The 26,730-nt window shown below is 44.0% G+C and overlaps 1 protein-coding gene and 1 long non-coding RNA gene across 3 annotated transcripts in view; one reads left to right on the forward strand and one right to left on the reverse strand.

Annotated features, from left to right (window-relative positions):
• The first annotated feature begins 1,018 nt into the window (after positions 1–1,018).
• On the forward strand, positions 1,019–25,056 carry LOC139226756 (uncharacterized). Of its 2 annotated transcripts, none has more exons than XM_070857749.1 (4): positions 1,019–1,209; positions 17,254–17,410; positions 17,816–17,986; positions 23,432–25,056. In XM_070857749.1, the coding sequence occupies exons 2-4, from the start codon at positions 17,261–17,263 to the stop codon at positions 24,185–24,187; spliced, it is 1,077 nt and encodes a 358-aa protein (XP_070713850.1). In that variant the 5' UTR covers positions 1,019–1,209; positions 17,254–17,260; the 3' UTR covers positions 24,188–25,056. The 2 variants fall into 2 exon arrangements, with proteins under 2 accessions (XP_070713850.1, XP_070713851.1); XM_070857750.1 differs by lacking the exon at positions 1,019–1,209 and adding an exon at positions 1,565–1,642.
• LOC139226759 (uncharacterized) overlaps positions 1,233–26,730 on the reverse strand; it is a 33,237-nt gene continuing 7,739 nt past the window's right edge. The window contains exons 2-4 of the long non-coding RNA XR_011587308.1: positions 24,252–24,418; positions 7,029–7,163; positions 1,233–1,295 (exon numbers count right to left, since the gene is read on the reverse strand). This is a non-coding gene — a long non-coding RNA (uncharacterized lncRNA). The remainder of the gene's footprint in view (positions 1,296–7,028; positions 7,164–24,251; positions 24,419–26,730) is intronic.

The raw sequence follows: 26,730 nt of genomic DNA on the forward strand, positions 1-26,730 counted from the left end.
GAGGGGTCGAGCTTGCAGGAAACACTACCTGTGTAATAGGGTGTGCAGGCAAAGGCTCAGATTCCTTGACCTCTCAGAAGAGTAGTGCTTCCAAAGGCTGAGGTTGTTGCATCAGTTGGTGGCAGACATCTGCAACCTCCTAGAAAATCCTCCCTGGTAGCCACGCTGTGAAATAAAGTTGTCAATCACATGTCATCTATAGCCAGGTCAAAAGTACCTGTAATTTAGCACAAGTATGGCACTCTTGGTGAGAGAAGCCATAAGTACGGCTTGTGTGAGAAACAAAAACAATCACATTGATGTATCAAATTTGCTTCTTTATTCAACTTTGTGCCTCTGGCTCCCAGTGTGCAGGCGTTGTGCAGCCAGTGACAACTTCAAAGTTAATTTGGGAAGTCCTGAGTAAAAAATTGAACTTGGGAAACTCCCGTTCGGTATGTTTCAGAGTCCCATCATGTAGTACATTTACCATCGTAAATAAATGTCTTAAGCATCCATTTGTTCAAACGAAAAGACATGAATTTGTAGCCCCGGTCTCATGACTTTCAAATTCTGGGGGTCAGCAATACTTTCTGCAAACTGTCTACCTTATGTGTGGTTAAACTCGGTGGAAAAAGTGGAGCATCTGCCCTCGGTTTTGTACAGAGCTTCACACTGAAAATCCTCGTTGCTCAGACAGGACTGAACTTGGAGCGAGTTGGCTGAAAACCTCTGATACCAATCGGTTGATTACAGTGACTTGTTGCAATCTGTCACCAGCATTCTGCTGAGAATTCTGTGTGTGTGTGTGTGAAGATTGTGTTTCACACCTAATGATCAAAATAGGTCTCCAATATCGAGGAAAATGTTTGCTAACATTTTAATTTCATTTAATCGGTATTTATGGCTTCTCTCACCAAGAGTGCCAACTTGTGCTAAATTACAGGTAGTTTTGTGTTCTGGAATTGACCTCAGTGGAAACTGGGAATAGGTAACGTGTGATTGACAACTTTATTAACCTGTCCCGTGTATAGCAGACATCTGCTTTGACCAATCAAATACAGCGGTCGAGGAAGAAGGAAGTCAAAAATAAGTTTCGTTTTCTCATTTTGTTTGCGTCTGCAAATCATCGGATCCGCCCGCCTAAACTTAGGACAAGCCGCTTCCATTCTTTTGTGGTGTGGACTGATACTGGGACTCTGACTTCTGCTGACATTGTTACAGGATCAGGTAAGAAATCCCGAACTCCCGCGGGACAGACTCCCCCTTCAGTGCAGTCTGACAGTGAAACCCCTCTTCAGGCTGGCCGCAGACTCCTAATTGTGGAGAATAAAAGGAATCGACACTGAAATAACTGGAGCAATGTGGGGCCTTGACATCAAATCGAAGTGAAGTAATATTTACCAAGGTCACATGATATTATTAATAATTTGTATTGGGAAATTAAACATCTGGTGAGAAACGTAACTTTTTTCTAACCCTTATACTTAAAAAAAAATTGATTTATTGATTTCCTATTCTCCCATGACAGGCACCAACTGATTTATAGCCAGATTTCTGCAGTGATGCTGCAGGAGACCTTTCTGCCCTTTCCAGACATTAGCGAGTGGACAACAATAGGCAAGGCGGACTCTTCTTCTGGTTAATCAATCCCTGCCTTCAAGTAATTAACTAACCTCCACTCTGTACCGAGTATAGCGAAACTAAGGTGGACACTAATCTAATGTCCGATTGCTTTGTATTTTGGCAGTATATAGGTAGAAGACCCGCGATAACGTTTTCCATAATTTCCCCCTTGCTCAAAGTAGCAAATAAGCTTCCTTTATTTAGAAACATAGAAAATAGGTGCAGGAGTAGGCTATTTGGCCCGCCGAGCCTGCACCAGCATTCAGCAAGATCATGGCTGATCATTCACCTCAGTACCCCTTTCCTGCTTTCTCTCCATACCCCTTGATCCCTTTAGCCATAAGGGCCATATCTAACTCCCTCTTGAATATATCTAACGAACTGGCCTCAACAACTATCTGCGGTAGAGAATGCCACAGGTTAACCACTCTCTGAGTGAAGAATTTTCTCCTCATCTCGGTCTTAAATGGCTTACCCCTTATTCTTAGATTGTGACCCTAGGTTCTAGAATTCCCCAGCAACGGGAACATTCTTCCTGCCTCTAACCTGTCCAATCCCGTCAGAATTTTATATGTTTCTGTGAGATCCCCTCTCATTCTTCTAAACTCCAGTGGATACAAGCCCAGTTGATCCAGTCTCTCCTCATATGTCAGTCCTGCCATCCTGGGAATCAGTCTGGTGAACCTTCGCTGCACTCCCTCAATAGCAAAAACATCCTTCCTCAGATTAAGAGACCAAAATTGTACACAATATTCCAGGTGAGGCCTCACCAAGGCCCTGTACAACTGCAGTACGACCTCCCTGCACCTATACTCAAATCCCCTAGCTATGAAGGCCAACATGCCATTTGCCTTCTTCACCACCTGCTGTACCTGCATGCCAATTTTCAATGACTGATGTACCATGACACCCAGGTCTTATTGCACCTCTCCTTTTCCTAATCTGCCACCATTCAGATAACACAAAACCTTTGTGTTTTTGCCACCAAAGTGGATAACCTCACATTTATCCACATTATACTGCATCTGCCATGCATTTTTGCCCACTCACCTAACCTGTCCAAGTCACCCTTCAGCCTCTTAGCATCCTCCTCACAGCTCACGCCGTCACCTAGCTTAGTGTCATCTGCAAACTTGGAGATATTACATTCAATTCCTTCATCTAAATCATTGATATATATTGTAAATAGTTGGAGTCCCAGCACTGAGCCCTGCAGCACTCCACTAGTCACTGCCTGCCATTCTGAAAAGGACCCGTTTATCCCGACTCTCTACTTCCTGTCTGCCAACCAGTTCTCTATCCACGTCAATACATTACCCCCAATACCATGTGCTTTAATTTTGCTCTTGTGTGGGACCTTGTCAAAAGCTTTTTGAAAGTCCAAATACACCACATCCACTGGTTCTCCCTTGTCCACTCTACTAGTTACATCCTCAAAAAATTCTCGAAGATTTGTCAAGCATGATTTCCCTTTCATAAATCTATGCTGACTTGGACCGATCCTGTCACTGCTTTCCAAATGCACTGCTATTTCATCTTTAATAATTGATTCCAACATTTTCCCCACTACCGATGTCAGGCTAACTGGTCTATAATTCCCCTCTCCCTCTCTCCCTTTTTTAAAAAGTGGTGTTATATTAGCTATCCTCGTGTCCATAGGAACTGATCCAGAGTTGATAGACTGTTGGAAAATGATCACCATTGCATCCACTATTTCTAGGGCCACTTCCTGAAATACTCTGGGATGCAGACTATCAGGCCCTGGGGATTTATCGGCCTTCAATCCCATCAATTTCCCCAACAAAATTTCCCGCCTAATAAGGATATCCTTTAGTTCCTTCTTCTCGCTAGAGCCTCTGTCCCATAGTATTTCCGGAAGATTATTTGTCTCTTCCTTCATGAAGACAGAACCAAAGTATTTGTTCAGTTGATCTGACTTTTTTCTGTTCCCCATTATAAATTCACCAATTTTGACTGCAAGGGACCTACGTTTGTCTTCACTACTCTCTTTCTCTTCACATATCTATAGAAGCTTTTGCAGTCAGTTATTATGTTCCCAGCAAGCTTCCTCTCAAACTCTATTTCCCCCCTCCTAATTAAACACTTTGTCCTCCTCTGCTGGATTCTAAATTTCTCCCAGTCCTCAGGTTTGCTGCTTTTTCTGGCAAATTTATATGCCTCTTCCTTGGATTTAACACTATCCCTAATTTTCCTTGTTAGCCACGGTTGAGCCACCTTCCCCGTTTTATTTTTACTCCAGACAGGAATGTACAATTGTTGAAGTTCATCCATGTGATATTTAAATGTCTGCCATTGCCTATCCACCGTCAACCCTTTTAAGTATCATTTGCCAGTCTATTCTAGCCAATTCACATCTTATACCATCGAAGTTACCTTTCTTTAAGTTCAGGACCCTAGTCTCTTAATTAACTGTGTCACTTTCCATCTTAATAAAGAATTCTACCATATTATGGTCACTCTTCCCCAAGGGGCCTCGCACAACAAGATGGCTAATTAGTCCTTTCTCATTACACATCACCCAGTCTAGGATGGCCAGCCCTCTAGTTGGTTCCTCGACATATTGGTCTAGAAAACCATCCCTAATACACTCCAGGAAATCCTCCTCCACCGTATTGCTATCAGTTTGATTAGCCCAATCTATATGTAGATTAAAGTCGCCCATGATACCTGCTGTACCTTTATTGCACGCATCCCTAATTTCTTGTTTGATGCTGTCCCCAACCTCACTACCGCTGTTTGGTAGTCTGTACACAACTCCCACTAGCGTTTTCTGCCCTTTGGTATTCCGCAGCTCTACCCATACAGATTCCACATCATTCAAGCTAATGTCCTTCCTTACTATTGCGTTAATTTCCTCTTTAACCAGCAACGCTACCCCACCTCCTTTTCCTTTCTGTCTATCCTTCCTGAATGTTGAATACCCCTGGATGTTGAATTCCCAGCCTTGGTCACCCTGGAGCCATGTCTCCGTAATCCCAATTATATCATATTCATTAATAGCTGCCTGCGCAGTTAATTCGTCCACCTTATTACGAATATTCCTCGCATTGAGGCACAGAGCCTTCAGGTTTGTCTTTTTAAACACACTTTGTCCCTTTAGAATTTTGTTGTAATGTGGTCCTTTTTGATTTTTGCCTTGGGTTTCTCTGCCCTTCACTTTTACTTTTCTTCTTTCTATCTTTTGCATCTGCCCCCATTTTACTTCCCTCTGTCTCCCTGCATAGGTTCCCATCCCCCTGCCATATTAGTTTAACCCCTCCGCAACAGCACTAGCAAACACTCCCCCAGGACATTGGTTAACAAGTGAAGACAATGATGTGGCGAGGGTGAAAATGGCCTGGGTGATGGGCCAAATGGGCGATAGTGAACCAAATGCTGTAAAAGCACAGCGAATCTGTCACCATCTTTAGGAAGAGTAAGAGATGGGCTGGCGTATTAATACTATCAACAAGAGGAGAGGGGAGATAGTTATATAAACCGAGGACTTGTGAATGGAGTGATTTAGCAGAACATCTCCGTCAAGTACTGGACAGAAGCGTTAAGACATTGAAGAGATACAGGATATGTAAACAGCTAAGGAAATAAACATCTGAGCAAATTGGGAAAGTGTGAAACGGGTTTGGAAATGAGGGTATAGGTGAAGTTTGAAGTTTACTCCGACCAGAAGATTCCAGGGTGCCCAGGACAAAGATTAGATATTGTCCCCCGACGCCTGCATTCAGCTTCATTAGAAAGGTGTAGAGTGATGGAGGTCAGACTGGGAATGGGGAGTTGAAAGGGCTGCCTCATCTTGTCCTAGACTCCAAATATAGCAGTCACCTGGGCCAACATTAAAGCAATGGATTTAAAATCCAGAACCAGGTCCATTTAAGCATTTATGTAAGTTAGTTTGATTCAACCTTCAGGTTTCAGTCACAAAGCTTGAAGACTTGTGAACCCTGTCTCATCGTTTGCCTGATTATTATTTTTCAGTAGTCTATTTTCATGTGCATCTCTTCCCTGCCCCCATGCCCATACTGTGAGCTGTAGATAAGCTGAGTGAGTGCGCTGTCTCTTTTTTTTCCCCCCTCACCCTCTTCTCCCTCTTGGCTAGCTGCCTTATGTTTACAATTCCCTATAGCATACTACCTAATGGGAAATAAATACCCCCCCCCACCTCTTGCAGGGGATGGGGTGGGGTGGGGGGGGGGGGCACGCGGGGGATGTCTGGGGCGGCTTGAAGAAAAACATCCAATTGGGAAGTTTGTGGGAGTTGTGTTTACCTTGGTTCATCTGTGGTGCAGAGCACCAATCCATGGTCCCACCACCTGTGTCCATCCCTCACTTCTTTTGCCCCACCATTGACGGCTGTACCCTCATGTCTCGGCCCCACACTTTGGAACTCCCTCCTTAAACCTCTCTGCCTCTCTACCGTCTTTCCTCCTTTAAGGCACTCCCTAAAACCCCCACCTCTTTGACCAAAGCTTTAGTCTCGCCTCCTTTAGATTGCCATCCATTTTTGTCCAATTAGGCATTGGTGAAACGCCTTCTATTGTCTTGCTATATTTAAGGCGAGAGATTGTAAAGCGACATGATCGGGCCCAGAAGAGGCGAGGGCCCAGGGGTAGCACGGGCCAGCCCACACTGCGATATGTGTGCGCACTAGGTCCGTGCAGCAGAGCTGTCTCCAGTCGTCTTGGTTAACCCTTGCCACTGGAACTAAATCTAGCTCTGTCAAGCCCGTGTGGGTGGCTGGTGTGCAATGGCTACCACATGTTAAAAAAATCCACGCACAGGCATCTTCTACCCTTCAATATGTAGTTTAGTACCTGAAATGTCAGGTCCTTCATTGAAACACCTGTGAACTCATCCCTTTTTGGTGTGGAAGCAAGTCATCCTCGATATGAGGGACCGCCTAAGAGCGAGAGAGAGTGAATCAACAGCCGGATTCATGCCCCGTCCGATTTTCATTTCAGAGCATTAAGACTCTGAAATTTTAAGTTCATTTCTATCATTTTTTTTTAATGCAATTTTTAATATGTTTCCCAAATGACAGCAGAAAATTTGTTATCAATTATCCATCCGGCCACTTACTTCAGGGCTGAATACACTATTGAACGTGGTATTGGCTGGGTGTCTTCTTGATCTGACTTGCATGGTACAGTACAGCACTGTAAATTTGATTTGAAAATTTGTTATCAGTTCATTTGGGAGAAATATACTGTGGTCGTGGTCTTGTAATAAAAGCAGAGCGAGCTGGACATCAGTTATGTATCTCGTAATGAGTAAATGAACATGAAGGGGCGGTTGAGGGGACATTTGTGTTTCTTTGGAGGTAGTTTATCTGAAGCTAATAAGAATCCTTTTATGGCCTTGCCAGTTATTGTGTCTTGCTGACTGAAGGGGCAATTCAGATTGCTTACCTGGTGAGATTTAGAACTAGACCATTGTGTGCACTGTCACAGCTGTCAGACCTTGTCACATCAGCCATAGGACTTGCCATCCATTTTCAGCCCCTCATGCTTGACTGAGCAGACAATCGCTGGTTTGGAAAATTTCTGTAAACAAATTTGTTCAGTGTAGAGCAGAAACTGAAAGGAGCATCCAAATACTGCTCTAACGCCCCCCCCACCCCCCCTCCCCGCCGCCAGTCCTATTGCAGACAAGCAAGGACCATCCAAGTACCGCTCTTCCTCCCCAAGTCTCACTTTACCTCTCCCTGTCCCATTACAGACAAGCAAGGACCACCCAAGTACTACTCTACTTTCCCAAGTCCCACTCTACCTCCCCCAGTCCTACAACAGATAAGCAAGACTTGCTGTACGCAATCTATCTTGGGTGGGATGAGGCTCGCATGGAGCATAAAGACCGGCATGAACCAGTTGGGCCAAATGGCCTGTTTCTTTGCTGTACATTCTATGAAATTCAATGTATTCTTCATCACATTTGGAGCCACTGCAAAGTGCTTTCTTTCAGTGTTGTAGGAGTGTAGTTATAACTACAGGGGAGCTGGAGCCCATTGGACATCTGCTGCCATAACACCTCCAGCAAGTAGTGTTGCATCACTTCGGCTTCACACCACTTGCAAATCCAGCTTAAACATTAAAATTAAAGTTTAAAAAGTTACCAGGTGATCCCACCGAACAACCAGCACGTTTTCAATGGTAGAGAAAAGAAAAGGAAGAAGTTGCAGGACTATGGGGCGTAAGCAAGAATTGATGAACTGGCAAGGAGCTGTCAATCGACTCCTTCCCCAGAAATAAAAGGACATAGGCAGGTATCTTTCACAATGAAATAAAGTTGTCAATCACAACAGGGTTCAAAGCTGGTCTCCTGCCGTCCAGCTCCTTTTCAGAGCAAAATCAAGCTTTGTGAGCCTGATGAAATTGCATGGTGAATACACTTCTTACAGACCAGCCAAATAAGGTGATGACAAACCCCCCCAGATTCAATGGAGAGATAACTATCTGGGCAGTTATCAGTGCGTGCTCTGATGAAGCAGTAACTATTTTCTAACTGTTCTGCAATTGAAATGTTAGCATATTAAATTACCAATTTTTCCGAATGTGTGCTACCAGCTTTGCCCACGAGTTGGAAGCACAGTAAATCAGGGTCGGCATTCCTGCCATTTCCTGATATGTGCACACGGAAGGTGAGGCTCCACCTCAAAGTGTATTTGGAAAATTTATCCCGTGTGTCTCAATGCAGCTGGCCATCGTCGATTTGAAGTTGGGGACAAATGCACTCGCTATTGAATGTGCAGCTTCCAAACCGAATGTGATCTTTTAAAGAGAATATAATGTAACTTCTGTAATTCAGTAAAGAAAAGGAAGGGAAAACAAACCATGAACAAAATGCACCACTTTTGTCACAGTGGCTGTATTATACCATTCTGAACCTGGGACTCGTCAATCAGGCAGACTTATAATTTCTCTTTTTTTATATAACACCAGATAGTCATCTACATATACAGTTATTAAAAGGTTTCTGATGAATGTTAGCAGTCATTATTCCTGCAATTCATTCAGACCATTACAATACTCTCACTCTTTTAATCTTTTGCAACCTTTAATTGTGGATATCCATGTACCAATGTTATGTTATAGATTATTTTAAGCACTGGCTTTAGGCAGGTGGGATGAGGAATGTTCCTGATTTTGTTTTTTTCTTTCCCAGAAAATATTAATTAATAACAAAAATTAACAAAATAACACAGGTAAGTTCTTTCTCCTATTTATGACCCCATTCTGTAGGAATCACTGGCACTCTGTTGATGCTCAACTATAAGGGCCAGAATCCAATTATAAGCATTCCATGATGGTTTGTGAAGTTGTCCTGTTAATCCTGCAGGGGGATTTAGTTAACCAGTGGGGGAGGCACATGAGCATGATGATATAAACACAAAGACATAAGCTTTTAAGAAAAGCCATGGATTTGGATCACCGAGTTCTAATACTGTTAGTGTAGATCCAAATGTGTTTTGAGTGTCCCCAACATCTGCATCTCTGCAACCCTGCCCGCCAACTGATTTCAGGCATTTAAGAAAGAAAAAACTTGCAGTTATTCAGCACCTTTGATGTCCGCATGGACACTCCGAGCACTTTAAAGCCAATGAATTACTTTTGAAGTGCAGTTATTTGTTTTATAGCAAACTCGGCAGCCAATTTACACACAGCAAAATCCTACGAACAATGTGAGGAATGACCAGTTAATCTGCTTTTTGGTGCTGTTGGTTGAGGGATAAATATAGACCAGGACTCCAGCAGAACTCACTTGCTCGTCTTCAAATAGTGCCATATGATCTTTTACATCCACCTCAGAGGGCAGGACCTGTTCTGATCATCTTATTGAAAGGATGGTACCTCCAACAATGCAGCAAATGTCACCCTAGATTATGCATTCATCTCCTGCCAAGGCTGACACTAGAATTTCCACCTGTTATCTCTTCTAAATTTATTCTTCATTAGCTAATATTTATGACTTTTTAATCCTATTACCATACCTTATTTTAAAGTAATATGCCAGTATGCTCCACATGAGCCTCCCAGAACCCTTCTTCATCTAACCCTATCAGCGTATCCTTCTATTCCTGTCTCCCTCAGGTCCTTATCCAGCTTCCCCTTAAATGCATCTGTGCTATTCGTCTCAAGTACTCCTTGTGGTAGCAAGTTCCACATTCTAACCATTCTCTGGGTAAAGAAGTTTCTTCTGAATTCCTTATTGGATTTATTAATGACTATCTTAAATTTATAACCTCTAGTTTTGGGCTCCCCACAAGTGGAAACATCTTCTCTACATCTACCCTATCAAACTCCTTCGTAATTTTAAAGCTCTATTAGATCATCCCTCTGCCTTCTCTTTTCTAGAAAAAAAGAGCCCCGACCTCATAGTTAGAATCTCTCCATTCTGGTATCATCCTTGCAAATCTTTTTTGCACCTTCTCTAGTGTCTCTATCATTTTTGTAATATGGAGATCAGAACTGTGCACAGTGCTCCAAGTGTGGTCTAACCAAGGTTCTGTACAAGTTTAATGAAACCGCTCCATTTTTTAATCCTGTTTCTCTAGAAATGAACCCCAGTGCATTGTTTGCTTTTTTATGGCCTTGTTAACCTGTGTTGCTACTTTTAATGATTTGAATCGGTACACCTAGATCCCTTTGCTGCTCTACTCCATTTAGACTTTTAAGGCTAGAAATTCCGTAGCGCCCCGTTTGAAAAGTTGAAAAAATAGCACCAGCTGCTAATTTTTCTGACCTCCCGCCCGGTAAATTCAGCTTTCGCACTCTAAATGGGAAGTGGAAATTCTCCCTGGTATTTTCCAAGAATTATGTGGCCTCCTTATTTCTCCTATCAAAATGCACCTCTCTCACTTATCTATATTGTAATATAATTTGCCTTTTACACAACCATTCAGCGGGTTTAGTAATGTCTTCTTGTATTTTGTCACAGTCTTCCTTACTATTAATTATTTGTCTCCAATTTGGTGTCAACCATAAATTTTGAATTTGTACTTTTGATTCTCGAGTCCGAATTGTGTATATAATGATTTGTATACTTGGGACAACAAAACAATTTTCATTTATATAGTGCCTTTAACATAGTAAAATGTCTCAACGCTCCTTTGTTTGATAATTACCAAAGGAGCATTATCAAACAAAATTTGACACTGAGACACGTAAGGAGATATTAGTATAGATGACCGACCAAAAGCTTGGTCAAGGAGGTAGCACTTTAAGGAGGAGAGAGATATAGAGAGACAGAGAGGTTTAGGGAGTGTACTCCAGAAAATGGGGCCTCGGCAGCTGAACTCCATTCCCTTATCCCTTTTACCGACCTCTTCTGTCCAATGAAAATCGGATGTGCGCAAGAGGCTAGAATTGGAGCAGTGCAGAGATCTCAGAGAGTTGTAGGGCTGGAGGAGGTTACACAGATAGGGAGAGGCGAGGCCATGGAAGGATTTCAAAACAAGGATGAGAATTTTTAAATTAAAGCGTTGCCGGACCGGGAACCAATATAGGTCAGCGAGCACAGGGGTGATGGGTGAACACAATTTGGAGTTCCACATCTCTTTGCTTCTCTACAGAACCTAGTTTTCACCATTCAGAAAATAGTCTGATTTATTTTTCCCATGTTAAACTCTGCCATAGTTTTGCCCGGATAGTTTATCTGTCTAAATCCCTTTGCAACTTCCTGTTACCATTTGCATTACTTACTGTCCCTCCTAATTTAGTGTCATCTGCAAACTTGGAAATAACAATCTGTACTTCTTCATTAAACATTGCAGGGTATAACTTATTTAGAAATACAGAGAGGGGAAAATGGAGGTAGAGAAAAATGATGTAGCTATCAACAAGATAAAAATAGAATCCATATGGATAGAGATAAAAGATAATAAAGGATCAATCAGACTAATAGGTGTAGTTTACAGACCAACTAATAGTGGAAGGAAGCTGGAGGAAGAAATATGTGGACAAATTAGGGAAATTAGTAAAAAACATAGATTAATAATAATAGAGGATTTCAACTACCCCAATATTAATTGGGCAGAAGGAATAGGTAAAGGGGCTAGTGAATGGAGTTCCTGCAATGTGTGCAGGACTCCTTTCTAACCTAATATGTAAAAAGCCCAACAAGGGAGGATTCACATTTGAATCGAGTAATGGGGAATGAACCAGAGCTGCTCATTGGAATTCAGAAGATTGCGAGGTGATCTTATCGAAACGTATAAGATTATGAGGGGGCTTGACAAGGTGGATGCAGAGAGGATGTTTCCACTGATAGGGGAGAGTAGAACTAGAGGGCATAATCTTAGAATAAGGGGCCGCCCATTTAAAACTGAGATGAGGAGAAATTTCTTCTCAGGGTTGTAGATCTGTGGAATTTGCTGCCTCAGAGAGCTGTGGAAGCTGGGACATTGAATAAATTTAAGACAGAAATAGACAGTTTCTTAAACAATAAGGGAATAAAGGGCTATGGAGAGCGGGCAGGGAAGTTTACGTGAGTCCAGATCGGATCAGCCATGATCGTATTAAATGGCAGAGTATGTTCGAGGGACCGTATGGCCAACTCCTGCTCCTATTTCTTATGTTCTTATAAGAGAAGTAAAATTAGGGGAACATTTAGGCAATAGCGACCATAATATAACACACTTTAAGATGATAATTGAGAAGGACATAAGTATGATGAAAACCAAGTTGGAGAAAAGATGATTTTAAGGGGCTGAGAATAAAAATTTGAAAAATAAAATGGGCAACTGTACTGACAAATAGCAATGTAAAACAGCCATAGGAAATATGTAAAACGGTGTTCAACAGAATGCAGGAACAATATATCTAAAAAGAACTAAACATTAATGAGACTCCATGGATGAATAAAGCCTTAAGGGAACAATTGAGTGTAAGGAAAGAGGCATACTTAGTACCAACACAGAAGTGCATGATAAGGGAGAATATGAAGAGATTAGGAGATGTCATCAAATCAAGTAGGAAAGCAAAAAGGAACTATGAAATTAAATTATCAAGGAATATAAAACAAAATAATAAAATATTTTACAGGCACATTAATAAAAAAAAGATTGGGATGAGAATAGGGCCATTAAGGGATAGACAGGTAACGATAGAGAGATGGCAGAAATATTAAATCATTATTTTGCTTCAGTATTTATCAGGGAGATAGAACAGTTGAACATGACATTGGATGATGAGATTAGTAATGAGATAAGTGCATTTAAAATAAAGAGGGGATATATTAAATAAACTAATCAGTCTCACAGAGGATAAAACCCCTGGATCCAAGCATTTTAAAAGAATCTAGGGAAGAGATAGCATAGGCATTACTACACATATTTAATAATTAATTAGAAAAAGGTTAGTGCCAGAGGACTAACGGATAGCTCATGTAATACCTATATTTAAGAAGGGGGATAGAACATGTCCAGGGAATTATAGACCAGTCAGTTTAACATCATTGGTAGGAAAAATAATGGAGTCCATACTAAAGGAGAAAATAGAAGAAAATCTAGAAATCAAAAATATAATAATGAATAGTCAGCATTGATTTCAAAAGGGAAAGTCTTGCTTGCCCTATTTTGTCTGTAAGCACTTTAGTAATGACTCCACGAGGCAAGGTATTGTACTTGAACTGTGGTGACCTTAGTCCATTTATTACAGCTCCTGAGTGAGGGTACAGCATGGCGAGCTCCCTTTTATCCTTGTGTACAGGTGACTCCTAGGTCTCCACCAGTTGCACCCTCTGATGGTACAAGCATAGTGTATACAGTGTGAAGGTACATCCAGTAGTCTTATGTAACTGTACATTGCGTGTACAAGGAGTATACTTATGTTCTACAGAGACAATATCACTCTCCCCTAAATCTTGTGCCATTGGCCTTTGCATTGTGTGCTCTGGCCCTAGACTTGAGTGCCCAAAGCTCTTGTACCTTGTCTATGCTTTGGCTAGGCTCTCTCCCTGTTGACCCCCAAGTTCTTATTGCCACAACATTGGGAAGTGGTCAGCAGTGGATGGCTTGAGTTTGCAGTGGGGCTTGAGTGGGTTCTGGGTGTGATCCATGTGTGTCCATGGCTACATACTTCCATTTCCCCCCCCCGCCCCCCCAGCCCCCCCACCCCACATAGACCATGTGTGTGGCTCAACACCTGCATGTGCATACATGTACATAAAGAAAGAACAAAAAAAACATAGGATTAATACATCACTGTTTGGGTTCTGCAGTAGTGGAACAAGTACATTTTACAGGTAAGCTACATACGTGGTATCAAAGTCTTGCCCCTGGGTTGTGTAGGTGCAGGTGGGTGAGGGCTAGTTCCAGAGCAACCAGACTGTGTCCAGGTTGTCTGATGGTGGCGCTGCGCCTCCTGCCAGTTGGGTGGACTCCGATCGCTCCCCTGGTTGAGTCTCAGGGCCTTTTCCATTGCCTAGTGGTGGGCAGAGCCACAGGAGTGTGTGGTCTCCCTGTCCTCCTTTGAGGGCTGCGGTGTCTCTTTGCCCTTCAGCGATAGTGGGAGCCTGGTCAACCCAGGTCCCATTGGGAAAGCTGGAGGGTTCAAGCCACTTGCTCTCTGTACTGGCCCTGGTGGCCAGAGAGGTAGAGCCGATCAGGAGCAGGATACCTGTAGTGGTGCCTTTGCCGTCCGCTGACTGATCGCTGGCCCTGCAGCTGGTATGTTCTCTCTGTGTGTGGCCATGCTCCCTGGGGCATCACATTGGTCCCGGAGGCGCAGGCTACATGGCCGGGTAGCCCGCTGGACCTGGGTGCTTCCGATGGGAGGTTGCTCTTGGTTTTGTCGGCATGCATGTAGAACCCGGCATCGCACATCATTGCTTCATTTACTCTCACAATACAATCGCCCGACTTAGCATGGTTAGTTACATTTACATACTTGAATTTGTCAATGACATCTCTTACATATGTATCACCGGCATCGCTGTATAACGAGTGGAACTGTCCCTTTAATTGTGATGGGTTGCCGGTCTCCTTTAAGAGGGCCTTGCAATCTTTACCCCAATCCGGTTCGTTACTCGGCATCACGTGTTGCTCCATCAACGCTGCCCCTCGTGGTCTGGGCGCCGCCATCTTTACTTCAGGCGCTTCACCTCATGGTTCGGGCGCCATTTTCTTTCTTTCCACGAGGTCGGCTGTGGTGATCCTTTTCTCCCCAGGTTCTGCCATAGAAGCAGGGAAATTGCCTTCTGCGCGATTTTCTTCCTCCGGAGTCCTGCCACTGGAGCCTGGAAGGTGAGGTCTGGTCGTTGCGGCTGGATCATCTCGCCATTGGGTTGAGCGGTCTGGGTCGTCTCCACACAGTCGAGTTGAGCGGCTGGTTTTACAGATGCTGTGCTGGATCCAACTTCGGGGCTGCGAAGGACATCGATCGCTGGAGGTTGGAGGTTTTCCCAGCTCCGACGGGTCTTTTTCATCCTCCTTCTTCCTAGCAGCGTTGGACCATCCCCAGCAACGATCCACAAAGGTAACTTGTGCATCGCGCCGTCATGGGACACCTGGACATCCACTTTGCCAACGACTGGGATGGTGTTGTTTGTGTAGGTGAGCAGCTTCACTTGAATCGGGTCATTCGACTATATTGTCCCAGAGGTTCTCAAAGGCCGCCTGATTCATCAGTGACTGGCTCGCCCCTGTGTCCACCTCCATCGTGACTGGAACACCGTTGATTTTGATTTCCATTTTCAACGGGGATCTCTCGGTGGTACAGGTAAACACTCCGTACACCTCATCGTGGGGCTGAGCTGCCTCATGGACCCTCTCTTCATTGTCGCTGGAGTTCGGATGATCGGCCAACTCTTCATCGACTTGGTGAGTACAATTTCTCTTGCACATTTGCTGGAGGTGGCCTTTCGTGTTACAGCCTTTGCAAGCATAGTCTTTATAGCGGCACTGGTGGGCCCTGTGATATCCTCCACAGCGCCAGCTTAGGGTTAGCCGGTTGGCCCCATGTGGCAGACTCGGGATTGCGGGACTCGGGGTTCTGTTCTCTCTTCCCAGAGAGAGACTGCCTGCAGCAGCCTTGCCATAAAAAGCGCCAGTCGGTTTACAGTACTTGCTGGGTTAGAGGCCTGGGGGTGAGTCATCCGCTTGAAATCGCAGGCCGAGATCATGAACGCCTGGCTCACATTAATTGCTTTCTGCAGGGTGACCGTGGCGTTTGCAGAGAGCAGCTTGTGGAGAAGGCCTTCGTGGCCGATTCCAATAACGAAGATGTCCCGCAGTGCTTCGGTGAGGTGGTCGCCAAAATCACATGGTGCAGCCAATCGTCTGAGTTCTGCGGCATATTTTGCGATTTCTTGGCCTTTGGGCAGCCGGCGGGTGTAGAACCGGTTGATGGCTGTGAGGATGCTCTCTTTAGGTTTGAGTTGTTCCGGTATCATCGTTACAAGCTCCACGTATGTTTAGGTCGTTGTCTTCGCTGGGGCTAGCAAGTCCCTGACGAGGCCATAGACGGTGGGCCCACAACTGCTGAGCAGTATAGCTCTGCACTTATCAGCCAGCGAGGCCGGGTGGTCTCACGCCAGGTCGTTCGCAATGAAGAAGTGTTCGAGCCTTTCCACAAAGGCTTCCCAATCTTCCCAATCGGCGAATTGTTGAAACGTGCCAAGGTTAGCCATTTTCACGTGGAAATTCGTAATCCCGTTGCTAGTTATTATGTCTGTAAGCACTCTAGTAATGACTCCACGAGGTAAAGTATTGTACTTGAACTGTGGTGACCTTAGTCCATTTATTACAGCTCCTGAGTGAGGGTACAGCATGGTGAGTTCCCTTTTATACCTGGTTACCTGTCATGTACAGGTGACCCCTAGGTCTCCACCAGTTGCACCCTCTGGTGGTACAAGCATAGTGTATGCAGTGTGAAGGTACATCCAGTAGTCTTATGTACATTGAGTGTACAGGGAGTATACTTATGTTATACATACACAACATGACCAACCTCATTGAATTTCTGGGACATTTTACTATGTTAAATGCACTATATAAATGCAAGTTGTTGGTGTCCTGAAAAGTTCCTGTTGGAATTTTAAACATATTCTGTAATGCCTCACTGTAAGTTCCTCCAGTCGAGCCTCTTCCATTTCCTCCTTCACCCCTTCACGGCACAGGAAGAGAGGGATTCCCATTGGGAAATCCATTTCTCCAATCCAAATAAAACCTCCTCCAGTACTCACCATAACTGGCAGGAGAAGTCTTCAGGAAAACTCCCGATCTGCAAACAGCAAAACTGCCGATATCAGAACCACAATAGCCTCCTCAGGGATAATGCTGCACTGTACATGCCACCACCTGTATACAGTGACAGTGCTTTCAGAGATCAGGTTTGGGATGATAATTGGGGTAAATTGCATGAAGGCCTCGGCCACATCCCCCTGCCCTCATTTACATGTGGTGGGGCAGGCTCTGAGTGGGTCATGCTCCAGACTGATGGGTTTTAAGGAGGATAATTTTGGAACAACTTTTTGGGACGGTGTTGTGGTGGTTGGCTATAATGTCCCATTTCATTGTCTTTATTAACCCAACACTGACCAAGGACAGGCAGTAAAAAGGTGGAAGATATAGCCCAATACGTTCCTACAAAAAAAGCATGTTCCATTTTTACCTGTTTCATTTACTTTTTGTACTAGAAAGAAAATGGAGAACTTTGTGCGAAAGGATGTACAACAGCTGCAAAACTTTATCAAGAGTGGAAATCAGTTTTTGAAGAAGGTTCGGTCATTCTTTGCAAATTCTGTGCGAGAGGGAAAGCTTCGCCAAGACAAAGCAAAAGCCTACTTCAAAGAGGTATTTTTTTTAACTTGTACGTTAAAGATACATAAAACTTGGAAAGTGGGTGATCCAGTTTTCCCTCTGAATAGCGAACATACTGTTGAATTGATAACTCGGTTTTATTAATTTTGAAATATTTTTAATTTATATATAGATTGGAGTGCCTGCCACCATCCATCTGATTTTGTGGCACTATTGGAGAGGGCAGATAGTGGGGGGATCCATTCTGCCAGATCCCCACTCACTTTTGCAACAAATGCAGCACATTGTCTGTCACCACCCTCCTTATAAACGCAAAAACCGTGAGAGTGGAATCCCCAGGCTCTTCAGCCAAGGACATCTCTTCACCCTCCACTCAGTAACATCGTCTTTATGTTGTTAATGACTAAAATGTTAACATGTTTTTTTTTAATTTTGCAGATATTGCATACAATATTATTTCAAGGCAGCATTAATCTTCCTGTTATTGAACCGGAGTCTTTTTTTGAAAGAGCGGAATTTGAGCAATTATCTACTAAGTATCCAGATGTCTTTCAGAAACACAACACTCACCTCCCAACTCGTCCTCCTTATACAGTGCTACTTGATGTGGTAGGTTGAATTAGCTCATCCGGAGAAGCACCGTATATTGCAGCACAGAAACAGGCCATTTAATCAATGAAGTCCGAGCCACTTAGTCGAATCCCCCACATCCTTTAATATTATTACGCAAACATACAGCGGGACAGATTTTCCTCTGTGATGTGGTTACTGCTGGAAGTTTACTCGAACTTTACTTCCACAACCACTGTTACACTGCAGAGTGCCAGCCCAATTATACTTGGTGTAGCTTCATTAAAAGTGTATGGTAGGCTTCTGGCACTATTAGTATCGTCGACAGTGAACTCACCTTGCGGGGTGAGGCTGTGGAACAGTCCAGTGCTGCTGCAACAGCTGAATGAGCAAAGGCAGCCATTTTGTGTATAGCTCGCTGCAATATCTAAGGTTAGGGCTTCTTCAGGGCATGGAGCTCACAAATTTAACCAGGCTGCATTGGTCTCCTGGGGAGGTCTCTTCCGCCCATTGGAAGGGAAGAGAACCTCCCTGCGTGCTGTGCTTCCCTCCATTAGCATTTGGAGGGAGTCATGGGAGAGCCTGGGTGCAGCCGTGCACCTTTGTGCAGTGCTTGTCAGTGTTTGTTGCACCTCAATGCAGTATCGCCTCAATTCACGCAAGGCTCCTGCTAGAAATCCATTGTAAGTCCATTTTGGACCAAAAAAGATAGATCCGAGTATTTTTTAAATGGTGAAAAGCTACTGAAAAGTGGATGTCGAAAAAGATTTAGGGGTCTCTGTACACAGATCACTGAAATGTAGTGCTGAGGTATAACAAAAATCAAAAAGGCTAATGGAATGTTAGCCTTTATATCTAGAGTGCTACAATATGAAGGGGAAAGTTTATATTATAGCCCTGGTTAGACCATATCTGGAGTGCCGTGTACAGTTCTGGTCATCGTACCTCACAAAGGATATATTGGCCTTGGAAGGAGTACAGCCAAAAGTCACCAGAATATTACCAGGGGCTGGATAAATATCACAGGGACAATGGCCCTTTAACATCTTGGCAGGAGCTCCTGCTTCTCTCCCCTGTGTGGCTGGATAGTAAACTGAAGTCTCAGGTGAGAAAGAACATCTTGCAGACCTTGAAGAGTGGTGTAACCAACAAACTATGACCTGGGCAAAAGTCCATCAATTCAGGACATAAGAACATAAGAAATAGGAGCAAGAGTAGGCTACCTGGCCCCTCGAGCCTGCTCTGTCATTCAATAAGATCATGGCTGATCTGATCATGGACTCAGCTCCACTTCCCTGTCCGCTCCACATAACCCTTTATTCCCTTATCGCTCAAAAATCTGTCTATCTCCTCCTTAAATATATTCAGTGACACAGCCTCCACATCTCTCTGGGGCAGAGGATTCCACAGATTTACAACCCTCTGAGAGAAGAAATTCCTCCTCATCTCAGTTTTAAATGGGCGGTCCCTTATTCTGAGACCATGTCCCCTAGTTTTAGTTTCCCCGATGAGTGGGAATATCCTCTCTGCATCCACCTTGTCGAGCCTTCTCATTATCTTATAAATTTCGATAAGATCACCTCTCATCCTTCTGAACTCCAATGAGTAGAGGCCCAACATACTCAACCTATCTTCATAAGTCAACCCCCTCATCTCCGGAATCAACCTAGTGAACCTTCTCTGAACAGCCTCCAATGCAAGTATATCCTTCCTAAATACGGAGACCAAAACTGCACGCAGTACTCTAGGTGTGGCCTCACCAATGCCCTGTACAGTTGTAGGAGGACTTCCCGGCTTTTATACTCTATCCCCCTTGCAATAAAGGCCAACATTCCATGTGCCTTCCTGATTACTTGCTGTACCTGCATACTAACTTTTTGTGTTTCATGCACGAGGACCCCCAGGACCCTCTGTACTGCAGCACTTTGCAATTTTTCTCCATTTAAATCATAATTTGCTTTTCTATTTTTTCTGCCAAAGTGGATAACCTCACATTTTCCCACATTATACTCCATCTGCCAAATTTTTGCCCACTCACTTAGCCTCTCTATGTCCTTTTGCAGATGTTTTGTGTCCTCCTCACACATTGCTGTCCTTCCCATCTTTGTATCAGCAGTAAACTTGGCTATATTACACTCGGTCCCTTCATCCAAGTCATTAATATAGATTGTAAAAATGAAGACCCAGCACCGATCCCTGCGGCACCCTACTAGCCCCTGTTTGCTAACTGGAAAATTACCCATTTATTCCGAATCTCTGTTTTCTGTTAGTTAGCCAATCCTCTATCCATGCTTATATATTACTTCCAACCCTGTGAACTTTTATCTTGTACATAAACCTTTTATGTGGCATCTTATCGAATGCCTTTTGGAAATCCAAATACACCACATCCATTGGTTCCCCCTTATCCACCCAGCTCGTTATATCCTCAAAGAACTCCAGCAAATTTGTCAAACATGATTTCCCTTTCATAAAACCCTGCTGACTCTGCTTGATTGAATTATGCTTTTCCAAATGTTCCGCTACTGCTTCCTTAGTAATGGACTCCAGCATTTTCCCAAAAACAGATGTTCGGCTAACTGGTCTATAATTTTATGCTTTTTGTCTGCCTCCTTTTTTTAAATCATCATCATAGGCGGTCCCTCGAATCGAGGATGACTTGCTTCCACGCCAAAAAGGGATGTGTTCAATGAGTTCACAGATGTTTCAATGAAGGACCTGACATTCCAGGTCCCGAACTATGTGTTGAAGGGTGGAAGCTGCCTGTGCGTGGATTTTTTTAACGTGTGGTGACCGTTGCACACCAGCCACCACACGGGCTCGACAGAGCTAGATCTTGGTCCAGTGGCAAGGATTAACCAAGACGACTGGAGGCCAGCTCTGCTGCACGGACCTAGTGCGCGCACATATCGCAGTGTGGGCTGGCCCTCGCTGGGCCGCAAACTCGCGCCTCTCCTGGGCCCTGATCACGTCCCTCTACAATCTCTCGCCGCTCCTTCACCCCTCCTGCTATGCCTGCCCGCACTCCAATCAGCGACCTGGATTTGGATGACTTCAAGGAGCAGCTGTATGTCCATCTGTAATTTGGCTGCACCGACAGTTACCTCTTGCCACCACTTTTGTATTCATGAAGGAGCAAAAAGCTGCCTTTGTTCGGCCACCAACACTGCCTCCGCAAAATTCTACAAATTCATTGGCAGGTTAGGCGTAACAATGTCAGTGTTCTCTCTCAGGCCAACATCCCCAGCATCGAGGCATTGACCACGCTCGATCAGCTCCGTTGGGCGGGCCACATGGTCCGCATGCCCGATACTCGACTCCCCAAGCAAGCGCTCTACTCCGAGCTCCGCCACGGCAAGCGAGCCCCAGGAGGGCAGAGAAAATGCTTCAAGGACACCCTCAAAGCATCCTTGGAATAAATGTAACATCCCCACCAACTCTTGGGAATCCCTGGCCGAAGACCGCGCAAAGTGAAGGAAGACGCATCCGGGAAGGCGCCAAACAGGTCGAGTCTCTTCGCCGGGAACATGCGGAAGCCAAGCGCAAATAGCGGAAGGAGCGTACGACAACCCAAGCAACCCACCCACCCGTCCCTCCAACCACCGTCTGCCCCACCTGTGACAGAGACTGTAGGTCCCGCATTGGTCTCATCAGTCACCTGAGAACTCATATTAAATAGGTTTTCCAATCCTTTGTGGTTTTCCAATCCGCTGGGACCACCCCAGAATCCAGGGAATTTTGATAGATTACAACAAATGCATCCACTATCTCTGCAGCCACTTCTTTTAAGACCCTAGGATGTAAGCCATCAGGACCAGGGGACTTGTCCACCTTTAGTCCCATTATTTTACTTCTTTAGTGATAGTGATTGTAATAAGTTCCTCCCTCCCTATAGCCCCTTGATTATCCACTGTTGGAACGTTTTTAGTGTCTTCTACCGTGAAGACCGATACAAAATATTTGTTCAACGTCTCTGCCATTTAATTCCCGAGTCTTATCCTCTAGGGGATCAACATTTACTTTAGCCACTCTTTTCCTTTTAATGTACCTGTAGAAACTCTTACTATCTGTTTTTATATTTCGTGCTAGTTTACTTTCATAATCTGGCACAAAAACAAAAGGAAATCCGAGGTGATCTAGTGTTAGTGCTTGGAGGAACATTATAGATTCTGGCTGAGATTAGTGATGCTTTTGAAGCTTCTGCATGGTATTATGAGTCTCAGTGTACAATACAGGAGAAGAGCGTTAAATATATTTTTTGGCCACTGGTGAGGGAAGTTTTGGTGTGGACGAGATAACGGTACGTCTGCTGCTATCTATCTGGGACCTATTGCACTCCAAGGCTCTGTACTCTATTCCTTGAAGGTTCTGCTGGTAGGATTTAAGGGAATGTGCCAGATTAAGACTACCTCGTAAGTCCCTCAGCTTCAGTGTTCAAAGCTCACTACACAGTGTTGGCATGCAATCAAGGCCATCATCTCGGACATGACCTAGCGCCCTGGGAAACCCAGCATGCAGCTGTTAAATTTAAATAGTTGGCAAAAGCTGAGGAATGCAGCCTCATTTAAATGTTATAAGCTTGGACCTGCCTCCCCAGAGCGGATTACTTAGCCGACCCGCCGCGGTTAAACCAGAAGCAGGGACGTTTGCGGCGGATTAGGGTAGGGTTTCACATATTTAACTACTTTACACCCCCCCCCCCCCCACCGAACCTCTTTCGCCCTTCGTGGGGGCTGGCGGGGATTAAAATTCCCCCATTGTTTATCTCACTCCTGTTTGTGGGACTTTGCTGTGTGCAAATTATCTTTAATGTTGCCTAATAACATAACGTTCTTGCTATTGAGGGAGTGCAGCGAAGGTTCACCAGACTGATTCCTGGGATGGCAGGACTGACATATGAGGAGAGACTGGATCAACTGGGCTTGTATCCACTGGAGTTTAGAAGAATGAGAGGGGATCTCATGGAAACATATAAAATTCTGACGGGATTGGACAGGTTAGAGGAAGGAAGAATGTTCCCGTCGCTGGGGAGTTCCAGAACCAGGGGTCACAGTCCAAGAATAAGGGGTCAAGAATAAGGGGTAAGCCATTTAGGACCGAGATGAGGAGAAACTTCTTCACTCAGAGAGTGGTTAACCTGTGGAATTCTCGACGGCAGAAAGTTGTTGATGCCAGTTCACTGGATATATTCAAAAGGAAGTTAGATATGGCCCTTACGGCCAAAGGGATCAAGGGGTATGGAGAGAAAGCAGGAAAGGGGTACTGAGGTTGAATGATCAGCCATGAACTCATTGAATGGCGGTGCAGGCTCGAAGGGCCAAATGGCCTACTCCTGCACCTATTTTCTATGTTTCTATGTTTCTATGACTTACTTCAAAAGTAATTAATTGACTGAAGTGCTTTAGTTTGCCCGCAGGCCATGAAAGGGGCTATACAAATGCAAGTTGTTTCCTTCTTTATGATTGGTACATGTTTGTTTTACAGGTTGTTGAAGTCACAAAAACAAGACATATTGATGATGTTTTAAAGTGTCTGTTGGATCTGACTGAACAAATGGTTGTGGAATTTACTGAAAGCAGCAAATGTGGAAATGTCTTTATGTCAACAGTCATCAGCTACTGCTATTTTTGGGATGTTGATGTCAGAAGGCGGACAACAGAGAATTACTTTGGTGCTTCAGTGTCATGTAAAGGAAGGAAGCAGAAAGAAATTATGATAGATATATTGTGCTTTAAAACATGGCACAGTGCCATTAGCATGGCAGTATGTATTGGCAACTGGTGTAATAAACAAGCTTTTAGATTTCCTCCTGAAGTACAATCCACAGTTTTAAAAATAAACTCTCCTTCAAAAAGCACTACATTAGACAGTCAACGTTATCTCCCATCAAATGTCCAGATACCCAACTCTCTTGAAATTAGCAGAATTCTTAGTCAACGTATAAGCTTAATTCCCAGAGCGCCTTATGAGAGATGCCAAGATATGCTCACAGACATTAATTCTGATCCAATTCCAGTAGGCGAGAAACATTGCGAATATGGTAACTGTGCTGAGTGTGAATCTCTAAGCCAGATTCTGTATGCTAACCCGCAACTTGCCAAGAGACTACAATTTCTAAATTTTTCAACTGAACAAATGAATGAGCTAATTGATAGAAAACTGAAAAGACTTCATGACAATCTTAAATCATTGGGGTTTAATGTGGAACATGAGTTTTTATTTTATAATCCATCTGCATAGAGAGTACTGCACTGTAGAGATTCCAACCCTGAAAGCACATTATATCACTCAGTATGTCACATACCTGGTCATCTAATAACCCAGCTGCATGTATACACTTGTGGAGTCTCACTCTTTGTACTGTAAAATACAATTTAATGGACTGAAAATTCTGGGCAGCACATTCACAAATCCCCAATTTGTGCTTCCTGCGGACGATTGTTCGCGCCGGGACTGGCCCTGTCAGAACATCTGAGGAAATTAAAAACATTAAAAAGTGTCCCATTTTCAGATAGGTAATTCAATCGATTGCTCTATGATCAATTGCAGTAGAGAAACTGGCTACTTCAGATTTAATTAAGCTCCGATGTCGACAGCAATACTGGATGCCCATGCAGCCCTTGGACCCAGCATTGCTAGGGCACAAATGGCAGGAAATAGGTCGTATAACCTATCTCCCTCATTTGCATGGGCATCATAATATGACCATCCCGAATTGCAACACATATCCTGGGGGTTGGCATTTCAGTAATCAATCCAAATTAATACATTTAAAAAGATGTTGACATTTATGAGCACAGGATAAATATATTTTTTTAAACTGCAGACAAAAAATAAGTACTTGTAAATAAATCCCTGGCCTTGGACTGTGACATGGTTTACATTGCATGCTTAGGGTCTCTTTTTTTAAATAACATTTATTCTACATTAATGTCACCTCCTTTAAAAATAACATCCAAACAAAAATGAGAATAAGACAACTTTGCAGGAGACTTCATGACATAATAATGTAATTTTAGATCTATTGCAGCACTTACCTGCTAATTTTTTACAGAATGAAATCATGAGTTTTATATTCTGCTATGTTCTGTGGGATCAACAGATAAATAAAAATGGGGCAAAGCAAATTCCAATTTTCAGTGTTTTTTACTTGAATAAAGATGAACATGCAGTATGAACATGGCAATAATATTTTTGCATGCAAATTACTGTCATCTATTTGCACATAGTTTACACAATGAGGTTCACATAATTATGAATAACAAAGTGATAGAGAAATCAGAGAAATTGATGAGATGAATGTAATTAAATCTTATAGATAAATAATAATATATTTTATTTATATAGCGCTTTTAACAGAGTAAAACTAACCAAGGCGCTTCACAGCCGTGTTAAAGACAAAACAGATAAAATACATACTCCAAAGTTTGCACATATTTAAAGCTACTGTTAAAGTGACTTCACAACATTTAGTTATTTAGTTGCAATATTTTAGTGTCAGTATTTTTCTGACAAGTCGTGGCAATACAAGTATTTACAGGTGGCCAATTTCACGAACAAACTGTCTGGGGAGGGGTGGTTGGGGATGGGGCGGAAGTCCAATCCGTTTTAATGGTGGAACCTCATTTGAATGGTGCCTGCAAACTGCCAACCCTTACGGGAGTCCAGAGGCAAGTCGCCAGGTTCGGGTTGGTGCAGTTTTGGGCAGCCCAGCCAACAGCAAAGTCGTCAAGTGGGGGGAGCTTCGGGAGGGTATTGGGAACGCAGCCTGGGGCGGCAGCAGCCCAACTATTTTTGTGGCGTCCAGAGCAACACTCCTGCTTCTCGTGGCCACACAAAAGTAAGGGGCCCAAATTGCCTGTTCTGCGCCCTCCCGTTAGCACCTCCGTTTGGGTGTCGGGCTGAGGCCACAGCACCACGCTGCCCAGGTGGCCCAGTGGAGGGCATCAAAGTGCCTTCAGAGTTCGCAGCGGCCCTCCCCTCTAACGGAAATGGAGGGGCATTGAAACGCGTCAGCGCTACATGGAGAAGCTGTGTAATGCCGATCCCACCCACGTAGCTCCCCGACACCGCCCCAACAGGAAGTGGAGCGCGTGACATGGCACTCCACTTCCTGTGAGGGGCGGTAACGCGAATTCCATGGTCGGGGCGGGATGTAACCCAATTTTGCCTCCTAAAGTTTTTAAACTTACCTTCGAGGGACTCCATTTTCGGTCCGATAGTTTAGGGCTCGAAATTTGTTGTGCCCCATTTGGGGCGTTAATTTTTGAAAAGTTGAAGAAGTAGAACCACGCGCTAATCATTCTCTCCTCCCGCAATATTCAGCTTTAGTGCTCCGAGGGAATTGGAGCGCTAAATCAAGTGCTAACCACTTCTCTTATGGCGCTAAAGTCCGAGAGCGGGGCGGTAGCAGCAGAGCGCTAAACAATTTAGAGCGCATTGGTGACAGCACTCTTTCATCACAGAGGCTGCTTCCCTTGCAATGATGATGCACAAGCCAATTGTCGGAAGTTATGTTTTACAGGGTGCCATTACAGCCCCAAACACTCTCACAAAGTGGAGGGCTTGGACATCTTGCACCAATGAAACATGAAAAATTTTGCGCGCACACCAGACAGGTGCAAGTAATAAAGGTTGCGCTTGCTGAAAAGCATTCCCCTGAATTACCACTCCCCAAGCGGCCAGCCGAGTTCACAATGTCTCCTCAAAACTGCCAGGAAACTTCACCTGCATCGCAAAGTTCACCGCGCTCGGTCGGTAACCCCTTAGCACCCCACTACTGC

Source organism: Pristiophorus japonicus, chromosome 16 (genome assembly GCF_044704955.1).
Source record: "Pristiophorus japonicus isolate sPriJap1 chromosome 16, sPriJap1.hap1, whole genome shotgun sequence".
Lineage (NCBI taxonomy): Eukaryota > Metazoa > Chordata > Chondrichthyes > Pristiophoridae > Pristiophorus > Pristiophorus japonicus.